General features: G+C 36.6%; 1 protein-coding gene across 1 annotated transcript; it reads right to left on the bottom strand.

Moving 5' to 3' along the window:
- Positions 1-3195: 3195 nt before the first annotated feature.
- LOC145270164 (uncharacterized) lies at positions 3196-3633 on the bottom strand. Its single transcript, XM_080125783.1, has one exon. The coding sequence runs from the start codon at positions 3631-3633 to the stop codon at positions 3196-3198; it is 438 nt and encodes a 145-aa protein (XP_079981909.1).
- Between the last annotated feature and the right edge of the window lie 9145 nt (positions 3634-12778).

Here is a 12778-nt window from a genome sequence, read left to right as displayed (position 1 = left end):
GTTTATTTTCTTTATGGATTATACTTCCAAAATAAACTAATAAAGTTGTATAAAAAGTAATAGAAATATTATTTCTTTATTTTTTAAACAGTAATGAATTTTCCGAACTCAATATTTTTCAATTTTTAAACTTTAAAAATCTATCAAAATTTTTCTATTGATTCTATTTTTACGATATTTTCAGGGTCAATGTGAAATTTTATGCTCTTTCCAATAAACCGAAAAGTAAATAATTAATTTACTCGCAAATTGAAGAGAAAAGGTCAATAAATAATATATTCAAATTTAAAAAAAAAAAAAAAATGTAGTGTTTTTTAGAATTTTACCTGTAAAATTTGAAGTTTAAAACCTTTTTTTTAACCACGTTATTTGTTTTTTCTTTTCTTTTTTTTTTTAATGAAACCTTGGTCCTTGCTCCTTTAATTGAAAAAAAATTAGGGCTTGAATTACATTTTTGGAGGAGTTATAAGCTTGGATAGACAGGGGGTCGAATAATTCATGCCTTCCATTTTGAAATGTCTATTAAAAAGTAAATAATTAATTTATGTACCAAAGTCTTGTATATCACAAATTGAAGAGAAAAGGTCAATAAATAATATATTCAAATTTAAAACAAAAAAAGTACTGTTTTTTTAGAAATTTACCTGTAAAGTCCGAAGTTTAAAACCTTTTTTTAAAAAAAAACACATTGTTTTTTTTTTTTGTTTTTTTTAATGAAACCTTGGTCTTTGCTCCTTTAATTGAAAAAAAAAATTAGGGCTTGAATTACATTTTTCGAGGAGTTATAAGCTTGGAAAGATGGGGTGGAATTATTCACTATTTTCACGAATGTTTTTTTGTTGTTGTTTATTCTAAACAGTTCATTTCTTGTAAGTAAAAAAAAAAAAAAAATTAAAAAACACTCGAGTTGAGATTAGACCAGCTTGTCAAGATAGTTAGAAAGTGTTTTCAAACCTCGTGAAACAGTTAACAAGCAGATAAACATTCTATGACTCTCAAGTAACAATTTTTCAATTTTGACACCTTAGCAGCACTTTTTTCCGGATGCAAACCAATTAAAACGTTTTCCACGTGTTTGTGTTAAAGAGCATCTCTCCTCTCTCTCTCTTTCTGGCTCTTTCATACTCCCTCTATCTTCTCTCTCTGTGTCTCTATTAGATAGTAGATCGAGAGAGAGAGAGGGAGAGGGTGGGAGGAGGTCAGAGAGATATTTTTGTAGTTAATCCACGTTGCAGGAAGTGACGTTTCATCTAACCGGATGTCATGTGATGCTACGTGGCAAGGTTGGTGAAACGTTGAGTCTCTCAGAAAATACCGAGCCGAGCAGAAGTCTAAAATGGTTCTCTCCTAAGTAAGGGGGGAGATGCGCGCCCCAGACGTGGGACGTGGTAGGTACCCACGGTCGAGACCATCGATGGCGGCGTCTGCAGATCATGCCTGGGAGAATAAAAGGTTGAACACCCAACATCTGTCTTCATCTTGTGTATTCCGGCGAAAACAGCAAGAGAGCTCCACCCAGATGAAGACTCTCCCAGAGCAGCTGAACCAGGTATGAATCTTCTTTAATTCAAACACATAAATACACACAAGCGTCCTAACCACTAGACAAACGGTTTAAGGGATCTTGGGTCCCGTTCTCTCGTCTCTTAACACTCGTAATATCTCTCTCTCTCATCGTTGTAAACTTCTTCTCTTCATTAGTAAAATGGACATGTCATCACCAGGGTACCAGTATCCCTCAAGTAAAGTGTCCAAGTCAAATCCTCTTCTTCTCCCTCCCTTATGTAACATTTGCATACTAGGTGTCCGATTATTTGTGGATGGATTTCTTTTCTTTTCTTTTTTAAGAAAATCCCCGTAGCTGCCACCATGTCCGATTATTTTTGTTTCATTATATGATACGGAATGAACCTTATTAAAAAAGACACTAGAAGACAAGATACATTTAAGCGTGATAAGCCATGGAGCAAGTCCATCTACTTTATTTTTTTACTAACCACAAGGGACGCAACTTTTATATTGTTTTATATTAATGAGTTGACCGAAGGGGACATAACTCATAATATGACATCCCTCTTTTCCAAAGAAAAATAAAACAAAAACAATAAAAATTACATAAGGAAGGAACCTTGACACTAGTACAATAGTGTGAGTGTCCAACTAAGGACTGTTCTCATCATAAGAAAATTTTTTGGGTGGTCTTATTATACGACCGGATCTGGATACTTTCTGAGTTCCAGGATGAGTGTTCAGTGTTTTGTGGGGTGTATTTGTACCGGGTATGTCATTGGTTGTGTTGGGGCTGGTATGGTCCATGGGTATGCAATCTGTTGAATCATTCGATTCTGGGGTCATCATGGGTGTGGCTGCATACGTTTTGGAGTTCAACCATGTTGCAGACTTATCTGTTCTCAGATGTCTGTGGTTCCTGCAAAGTCACTTCCCCGATGGAGTTTGCACCGCATATGATCTTGGTTCGACACATCTCTGTGTGACGACTGCTGGAGACCATTTGCTGGAGTCTGGATCATATACGCGGACGTGTTGTCCTTCTTGTATCTCTGGTAACTCTCGGGTGTGTTGGTCATAGTGAGACTTTTGGTAGGATTGCCTTTGATAGAGGCGAGTTGCTGTTTTTTCTTTTTGAGTCGAATTGTTGGGGCACTTCACTGGTAAGTTTCCCACCAGCTTTCGGTTCCATAGCAATTCACCCGGTGACAGAATTGCATGGTCGATTGGGGTTGACCGTAAACACAGCAATACCATGTCTACATCATGACTACTTGAGGCAGCCTTTTGCATCGCTGATTTTATGGCTTGTATACAGTGCTCGGCCAGACCGTTTGATTGGGGGTATCTAGGGGATGATGTAACCTGTCCAAATCCCCATTCGCTTGCAAATTGTTTGAAAAGACTGGAGCTATAGTGAAGACCATTGTCGCTGATGACTCTTTCTGGGATCCCTTGTTCACCGAATATCTGCTTTAATAGTTTGACTACTTCCTGACTGGAAAATTCCTTTAATTTCCTCACAAAGGGAAACTTTGAGTAATAGTCCCCCATCAGCAGGTAATTGTGACCTTCACTGTGGAACAGGTCAGTGGCCACTACTTGACAGGACCTTACAGAAATATCATGTGGCATCAGAGGTTCTGCACTCTGGGCTTTTTGGTGCTGTTGACATATGGTACATTGTTATGTGATGCTGTTTATATCTTTATTAATGTTGTGCCAAAAGACACAACTTTTTGCCCGCAGTTTGCATTTTTCCATACCCTGATGACCATAATTGATTTTTTGTAGGATTTCCTTCTGCATCACTTTGGGTATAATTATTTGATTACTCTTCATCAAAATTCCATTTTCGATGGCCAGCTCATCCCGATACGACCAATATGGCTGCAAGTTTTTGCTTATATCCCTGGATGTATTGGGCCAGCCGTGCAGGATGGTTTCCTTAAGTTCACAGAGTATAGGGTCGACTTTCGTTGCTAGCTTTATCTGTGTTACTTTTTTAGCAGAAAATTGGACGAAGTCAACTAGGATATTAAGGTTGATCTCCTCGTTACTCCTTCTGTTGGGTAATCGGGAGAATCCATCCGCCAGGGTAATTTCCTTACCTGGGCGATACATGATGGTCATGTCATATCCTTGTAGGCGCAGCAGCATGCGTTGCAAACAAGGTGGAGCAGCAATTAGATTTTTAAGCTGATCATTTCCAACGGCTTGTGATCGTTTTCTACTTGGAATTTGCTTCCATATAAGTATGTTTTGAAGCGCTCACAGCCAAAAACTACAGCTAAAAGCTCTCTCTCTATGTTTGCATACCTTTGTTCTGTTGCTGTTAGAGCTTTTGATGCAAATGCAATGGGCTTTCCTTCTTGCAAGAGTACTGCACCTAGACCCTCGTTTGAGGCGTCTACCTGTAGGCTTGTCTCTTTCATTGGATCGAAGTAAGCGAGAGACATTTCTTTGCAGATCTCATCCTTTATTTTCTGCATAGCCTTCTGGTGACTGGCAGTCCACTGGTACTCTGCTTCTTTTTTTTAACAGATCTCTCATGGGGGCAGTTAAGTCTGATAGGCGCGGAATGAATGGTGACAAGTAAGTGATGATTCCCAACACTTTTTGCAATTCTTTGACATTGATAGGGCTGGGAAGCTGCTTTATAGCTTCTACCTTACTAGGATCTGGTTTAATGCCGTTCTTGTCATAGATAGCCCCCAAAAAGCTTATCTGCTTTTGATCTATCTCACATTTATCACTATTAAAACACAATCCTTCCGTTTGTGCTACTTCCATAAGCTGGTGGAGGTTGCTGCCGTGCTCCTCCTTAGTCTTTCCGAAGACGATAACATCATCTATTAGTCCAGTTGTACCAGGGCATTTTTCCAGTATCATGTCCATTCTCTGCATAAATACATCTTGTGACATTACCAGACCAAAAGGCATTCTTTGGAAACAGTATCTCCCAAACGGTGAGTTGAAGGTCGTTAGTAATTGGGATTCTGCGTCAAGAGGTATGAATAAATATCCGTTTTTGACATCTAGCTTGGAGAAGTGTTGAACACCTGATAGCTTGTGTGCTAGCTCTTCCATGGTTGGAATCTTGTAATGACATCTCATTATTGCCCGGTTCAGATCCTTTGGGTCAAGACATAGGTGAAGTTGTCCATTCTTCTTTCGAACATATACTATGCTGCTGACCCATTCAGTCGGTTCGGTAACCTTTCTGATAATGCCTTGGGCTTCCATGGATTTCAACTTCTCTTCTATTTCTTCTCTAAGATGGATAGGACATTTCCTCGGTGCATATATTATTGGAGGATGATCAGATTTTAGGACGATGTGGTAGTCACTTTCAAAATGTCCTATGCGATCGAACTGACTTGCATATGCATTTTTTAATTCGCTGACAGAGTTAATCGGATCTTTCTTTTGTTGAATGGTGCAGTGGAGGCATATCAGCTCCAAGTCTCTGAGAGAAGGTAATCCTATGATTGTAGACCCTTCTGTTGTGACAACAAAGAATTTTAAAGTTTTCCACTTGTCTTTGTGTCCGTATTGTATGTAGATCAATCCATGCTGTATTATGTTTGAGCCATTGTATACAGTCAGAATCGTGTGCTCTTTCTTTGTGGAGCCTGGAATGGGTTGTCCTAAGTCATCAACTTTGTTGGGAAACATGTTTGGAAAAGTTCGTAGAGGAAGCTTATTCCCTTCTGCACCTGTGTCCACCTTTGCTTTGAGTATATGAGTGCCTGGTCTATTGGGAAGCTTTATTTTAAGTTCCGTTATTATTTCAGTACGCTCGTCTTTTGGCTGATGAATCGCATTAAAGTTTAACTGCTCAAATTCTCTATACATCTCCTTGGGCTCAGATTTTACTGAGCAGATTTTACTGTTCCGCTTTCTGTATCTGTTTTCTTGCGGCTGCTTTTGGCTGTTCGTCATTTTTGTTTGGCTGTATTTTCTTGTGCCCTCCTTTTTGTTAGTGCAGTCTTTTGCCCAGTGGTTCTTTTTGCCACACGCTGAGCATGTGGTGCCCCAGGCTGGACATTTTTCTTTTTCATGTTTATTTCCACAACATCGACACTGGCTTGTTTTTATTGCACCAATTTCCTGACAATCGCCTCGACTTTCAGCCATTTGCCGCATGTGGTTAAGGGACGCTTCATGCGTTCTACCACTATTTAAGGCCTCTGGGAGTGTAAGCTCCATGCTTTTCGAAAGTAGAAGTTTTTGTAACTCCGGGTGTCTGGTGCCGGTAATCATTTGTTCAATGAGACGTTCTTCAGTCTCTTGGTTATCCCTAAACCTGCATTTTTTTGCCTGTAGTTTACATCACGCCATGAAGTCGTCGATGCTTTCCGTATTCTTCTGTTTATATTCACGCAGATAGAAACGTGCAATACGAAAATTGGTTTGGGGCTCTAGACGCTTTTCAAATTTATGCCAAATTGCCTCCGGGTTCGTCCGGTCAGCATCATCGTCAAATGTCCAGGTGCTATATCGCTGTAAACCTTTCTCACCAGACAGCAGTAGAATTTGATCGACCTGCTTCTCGACGGGAATATTTTTTACTGAGAAATATAATGCGCATCGTTACTTGAAGAATGTGAACGATTCAAATAGATTCTCAGACCCCCAGTGCATAACGGGTTCGCTTGCATTAGAACTCATTTTACTTTAATTTAATTATTGTTTTTTTTATATTATTATTATACTAATACCCCCTTTTTTTTTAATAAAAAAAAAAAAAAAAAAAAAAAAAAAACAATGACATGACTGAATGAAACTTACTTTGTGCATCGATTTTTTTTTTAAAAAGGCGCTTGTCATCGTCACCACGTGCGTTTACGCGCAACACGAAGACTGATGTTTTCTTTTGCGTTCATTCTATTTGTGGATGGATTTCTTTTCTTTTGTTTTTAAGAAAATCCCCATAGCTGCCACCATGTCCGATTATGTTTGTTTCATTATATGATACGGGATGAACCTTATTAAAAAAGACACCAGAAGACAAGATACATTTAAGCGTGATAAGCCATAGAGCAAGTCCATGTATTTATTTTTACTAACCACAAGGGACACAACTCTTGTATTGTTTTATATTAAAGAGTTGACCGAAGGGGACATAACTAGGTATGGCCAGACACTAGGTACGGCCAAAACGAAAGTAGTTTTTGACCGAGCCTTTCTTTAAAAATCTACCAAAAATCATTGTCCAATCAATACGAAATTTTCACCGATTATTAAGTGAAGAACGAACTTTATAATGGTGTACTTCTTTTTTTAATAATCGATATTTATATATATTTTTTGCCTACAACCCCCTTCTTTATTTGTGGGTACAAATATGCCTAAAATAATTAGCCGAAACACAGCGAAATATATTGTATTGTGGAGAGAATGAGGATTTTAGATGGAAAAAAAAAAACAAAAAAAAAACTGCACACGTATCGGATTTTAAGGTGAAAATCTGAATTTTGAATATGTTTAATTTTTCATCTATTTTGTTTTGAACTTGAAATTCGTTGAATATGTTAATAATAATTATTATTATTCAGATAAGCAAAAAAAAAAAAGAAGAAATATATATATATTTGCGAGAAACACTACTTTTAAATCTTTGAAAAATAAATTAATAATTTCCTTTTGTAATGTTATGATCCTTTAGGCTGTGATCATAGTGTAGTATCTGTTAACTGTGGCAAGCGGGGTCAAGGGCCAAAACATTATTATTATTATTATTGTTATTGTATTCTTGTTAATTGATTTGAGCGACGGATGGTCGCTGGATCAGTTATTATGATTAGAAGAATAAACAATTAAATTGAGGAAGAAATGATTGACGTGTGAATCGCAAAAGGAATGTAAAAATAGAAAATATATTTAAACATTATTTTGTTGTTTTGAATAAACAAATAACTACCTGTGGACATTAGGTTGGCCTGAGACACATAATTAGGTGATGTAAGAGAACATGTGATGTAGTTAGTTTTGGAGAGTTGAGGATTGACCACCAGAGCAGACAGACGTCTAAACAGGGGTCGACAGACAGCTAGGGGCGGGCTGTATGAACAGAAAATGTAGACTAACTGCAGATCCTGTGAAAACCATTTGAGACAACTGCAATAAATTTATAATATAAAAATATAAAGAGTTGTTTTAATGGTTTCATAAATAAGAACAGATGTCTCAATTGGATGGTGATCGCTTCATGGTTCGTCACGGAGCAGCAGGAAGTTAAAAGAACTCTTCAAGAAAAAGGTATGAAGCATATATTATTCTTCTTACATATGAACTGTAAAAATATCCCGTGTGATAATTCTGATACAACATAACTCGGTTTACACGTCAATATCATGTTCTCCTAACTAAACAACATACATATGATTTATACGTTTATTATCTGTCTGTTAAAAGAGCAATATATTACATCCACTAGATAACACATGACACGTTTTAATATATCATCTCCTCCAATATAAACCAATATACGACACTTTTAGTGAGTCCAATATTGCCAATTAGGGAATGCTTTGAAGAATCGATAACAACAAAGAAAAAAAAAATCGATAAATGACTGCACATTTTGCTAAAAATACAATAATTTCTTTTACCAATTTCTTGTTTATTTACGTATGGTGACCCAACCGTAACAAAAGATACAGGAGTTTTTTGCAACACATACGACGCCTAACATTCCCAAAATAGTCACCAATCTGGTACTGGCCAGCCTCATCGTTGCTTAACTACGGAGGTTATGTAGGCAACAAATATATATATTGTTAAGTTTTGAGACATTTGTGTTGAACAAAGATGGCGGCTTAGTTCAGATCAGTAACCAAGATGGCGACCAAGAATCAAATGTGGCCCATCGCGTAGTTAACCTCTTAAGTTCTAAGATATTATGTTGAACAAAGATGGCAGCGTAGTTCAGATCAGTAACCAAGATGGCGGTGAAGAATTAATGCGGTCCGTGACGATTTTTATAATAATTGTGCGACGTTTTGATTGGTTGTTTATCACAGCCATTGGTTATAAAAATGATTGGCGAATCCATTCGTCTCATACCCCCATCACAAGTCAAAAACGTTTTACATATATATATATATTTATATATATTTATATATATATATATGTATCTGTGAACGGGTGTCTTGTTCCAGGTCACCAACTGTAACCTTTCAGGGTCGCTGGTAACAGGTATGAACCCTTACACACGTGTTGTGATCGTCTTTCACAGGAAATTCTTCACGAGTTCTCTTGGCGCAAGCAGGATCTGGTTGGTCGGTCTCAGCATCGATTTCACCTTCGGGTTGATATGCTGTATCACGCTAGAAATGAAGAGATTTCATGCATACAAAAGAAAGGCAAACTCAGATATCTCTATTCTACGAGTTCATTCAATTCAAATTCACAAAACTTATATACAATGTCCAATGTTAATTTCCTACAAAACACAGTATTGAGTTTTACTCTTCATGTTTTGCGGTGGCGATGGTTGAGGAGGGGGGTGCGACATCGTCTCTCTGGTTTTCTGGCACGAGCATTCGCTTATATTCCCAATCACCAATCGGCATGTGATTTCGGGGAACTCTCGATCCAATGCGTGTGTCCTGGTGAATCTGCGACTGCTCGTAGGTTTCAGTTCCCATGGACAGAGAGGTCAATCCCTTGATCTCTCCTCTGGCCCTAGAATCGAAATCATATTTGTGATGATTTCGAAACACCATCGAAGTTGTAACTTTTCCCCAACAATAAAAGGTATAGGTCTGTTTTACAAAACACAATAAATTCATAACTTTACTCTTCCTTTCAGCCAGGTTACCCGCTGCTGCCCGGGCACCCAATAATGCTTAACAGTTAATACCAGCATAGTTGCCCAGCCTTGATCAATGTTTCGGGGGTCTTAATCTCTCCCCACAATGGGAATCTCTACCGCTCTCAGAGGCGGTCACGCCACATATCGCCTATGAAAAAAGAATTAAACCTTTTACTTAATGGTCAAATCAAACGTTAAAAATACATGCCTATAGATAGTTCTAGTCCCCTCCAGGCCTTCATACTTGTAGAAGTGTAAGCCATTTTGAGCTTCAGATGGTTCGCTGTTACACACAAGTCCTGGTAGGTGACTTGTTTGTAGTAGACAGTTCCACAGAACAAAATATTCTTACCGTGTCGAAACCCGGGAAAGAACATGTGAAATTGCTCCAGAAAAGGTTTAATATTTATGAAGCAGTTCTGGTTTCTGATTGGTTTGTAGCAGAACGTGAATTAATTTGATTCGTCAGTTCTTAGCAGCATCGTTTATAAATAGAATCGTCCGACTGTGTGGGATCACACCCCATTATAGGATCAAAATATTGCAACAATACTTAATTTTAAACGATAATTAAATTTTCTGTTTTCATAATTTCACTATGCAAACCTATAAAGTTGTATAAAAAGTTGGAATTTGCATTATAATATTTTTGCATATTCTTATAGCAAATCATCCTAAATCTAATTTAGACAAAAAATAATCGTCTCCGGCTGCAATACACTTGTTGTACCATTCCAACAATTTTTGGAAGGCCATATGAATGTCCTCTTGTTTGACCGTGTCAATGACCCTCATCACAGCCTCTTTCATCTCCTCCATTGTCTCATAATGACAACCTCTAAGGTTTTCCTTGAACTTATGGAATAACCAAAAGTCACACGGAACAAAGTGTAAACTATAGAGATGAATCATGGTCATTACAACATCTATCTTTCTGATATTTAGTGTTGTGTATTCCAAGTCCTGCTGCAGCTGTTCATTTGAACCTGAAATCATAAAATTGGTCAGTCATTTCATAAGATGTATAGTAATATCATACTGGATTTTCATGAGTCTACAACAATTTTAAATGCCTATACAAAAACAGTCTGGAAATCTATTGAGACACTGTTTCACAAAAGAATTTTCACTAGCGGGATCTGTGGAAATTCCACAGGTGTCTCATTCGTATGTAATATATTGATATTGGCATTCTGTAGATGTTCAGTGTAAATGGAGACGCTCTGATATTATTGTAGCTCTTTTGTTTAAAACTGAAAAAGTAAAAAAAAAAGTATTTAAGCTAGCATGAACGCCCAGCAAAGTCCAGTCATAAAATATGCTTAAATATGATATTTAAATTCTTGCAGATTTCATATATATTATCATAGATTAATGTTCTATCGATTTTTATATATTATAAAGTTGCGATTTCAAAAATATTAAAATTCGAATCAAAACACATTTCAACTGATTAATTAAATTTTCATCCTTAAATGCGCAGAGTAAACTATCTTCAAAATAAATCCATTCTTGTTTCGTTTAAGAATAGTCAAACCCAAAATTAATGTAAGAATATTTTAAAAAAAAGTCTGTTCAAAAGAGAGTCGCCAACCTAATAGGTCCCGCACTGTCAGCTAGGTTTCAGCCTCTGGCCCATCGACAAAATGCTGCATCCCTCTGCCTGTTTTACAAGTATTTTAATGGTAGGTGCTCCGACAAACTACAAGCCCTTGTACTCTCTCTACGTAAATACCAGTGACAAACCCAATTAGCAGCAAAATCCCACCCATACAAAATAGAGATTCCCAGATGCCAGAAAGCCCCTTTTGCTCTTCATTTGTTTCTGAGATTTCTTGTCTTGTTTTAATGTAATCATAAAAAAAAACTTACATAAGCAAAACAGGTTCAAGATGGAGAGTTCCATTTTTATTAATCATAGTAACCTTACAATCTACAGCAAACTAAAATAAAATAAAAATAAATCTCCATCATTCCCGTGACGGGAACCCGTGAAAAATAATTTCAAAAACTACCTATCAAATTATATACGACATGAAAAAATATTTTTTGTGTGATGAGGATTAATGATTATTTTATTTGTATCATCCAGGTTACTATGTTTCTGAATTTGTTTTTTTTTTTGGGGGGGGGTGATAATTTGGATTATTTAGATTATTCAGACTACTGTTCTCACCTTAAGTGTTATTTTGACAACATTTCAGCCAATGTGACTTCCAACCTTCTGTTGTATAAGGGTTTTATTATTAGAGAGTCTTATTATAAGTGATGCTTAGAAAGAGAGTTTTATTAAAAGAGAGAGATGCTTATCTTAGAGAGAGAGAGGGATGTTGTTGTAAGAGACTTAGAGAGATTGTTCATGTTATGACGATTCATATTTATATTAAAACTGTTCATTACTTAGATGTGTAGAAGAAGAAAGCTCTTAGAATGATGAGATAGTTTTCACTGTCCAGACATTGTGTAGACATGAGATGTCAAGACGTGTATGTAATGACATTTTATAACACAGATATACTTTACCTTTTTGTAAGAATCATAAGACAAGACGACGTTTTATAAAACGCATGATGGTTTATTTCGTCACGACCGGCCGTGGTTTCCATCATCAAGAATTCAAAGCTTCACATTTTAGTTTCAAAGTGATCGTCTCGCTTCTAGACGTTCGTACTCTGTGAGTTTCTCCCAGTTTCTGTTTTCTTTATACTCTAAAGTTTTTCTCTATCCCTAGAACTTTCTGTTTTCCGTGACGTCATACACATGTTAAAACATGTGCCTTCTTTCACGTGTTCTGGACATGCGTGCCCAAAACTTTTCCTTTTTTTACAAAGGGAATTTTAACCTATACTCAGTAACCTATTTTTCCAATATGTTAAAAACATTATCTTATAAGCTGCATTCTTTCAATTTAAAATTTCATAAACTTGACAGTTCACATTCTTTTCTTGAAATATTTTATCTCTATTCTAAACAAACGTTTGTTTTACATTTTTAAATTCTCACACGTAATCTATTTCTAAACCTAAATTACGAGGTTCGAATTTCGTCTATTGCTATTTCATTTTAACTAAATCTCTCTATTTTTATACTTACATGAAAAGGGAACAGCCCTTATCATGTAACAGTTATTTTTACGAGATCATGCTGGAACTCGATTCCGTTATGATTTAATTTTATATAGACGCTGTTCCCTTTATGGCTGTTATTTGTATTTCGTTACAGTTGGTCTTCCTGGGATTGCTTCTAATGAATTTCTGGTAATCTATATAATTATAAAACTCAAATGACTTTGTAACGGGTGTTGTAACCCAACCTCCGGTTTACGATTTCCAGTTGTGCATGCGTACATAAAAAAATAATCATCATGACAATAAAACGTATTGTTTTACTGTGTACGTTTTCAGTGTTCCAATTGTTTATTTTTTCGCATCAAAAGTATCCAAATAA

This window comes from Euprymna scolopes, chromosome 46 (assembly GCF_053919585.1).
Source record: "Euprymna scolopes isolate OS-2025 chromosome 46, ASM5391958v1, whole genome shotgun sequence".
NCBI classification, from domain to species: domain Eukaryota; kingdom Metazoa; phylum Mollusca; class Cephalopoda; order Sepiida; family Sepiolidae; genus Euprymna; species Euprymna scolopes.
Note: the sequence above shows the minus strand (reverse complement) of the source record. Positions and strands in the feature narration are given on the sequence as shown.

Coding starts and splice junctions, on each gene's coding strand:
- LOC145270164 (XM_080125783.1), bottom strand. CDS start 3,633: ATGTATCGCCCAGGTAAGGAAATTACCCTGGCGGATGGATTCTCCCGA.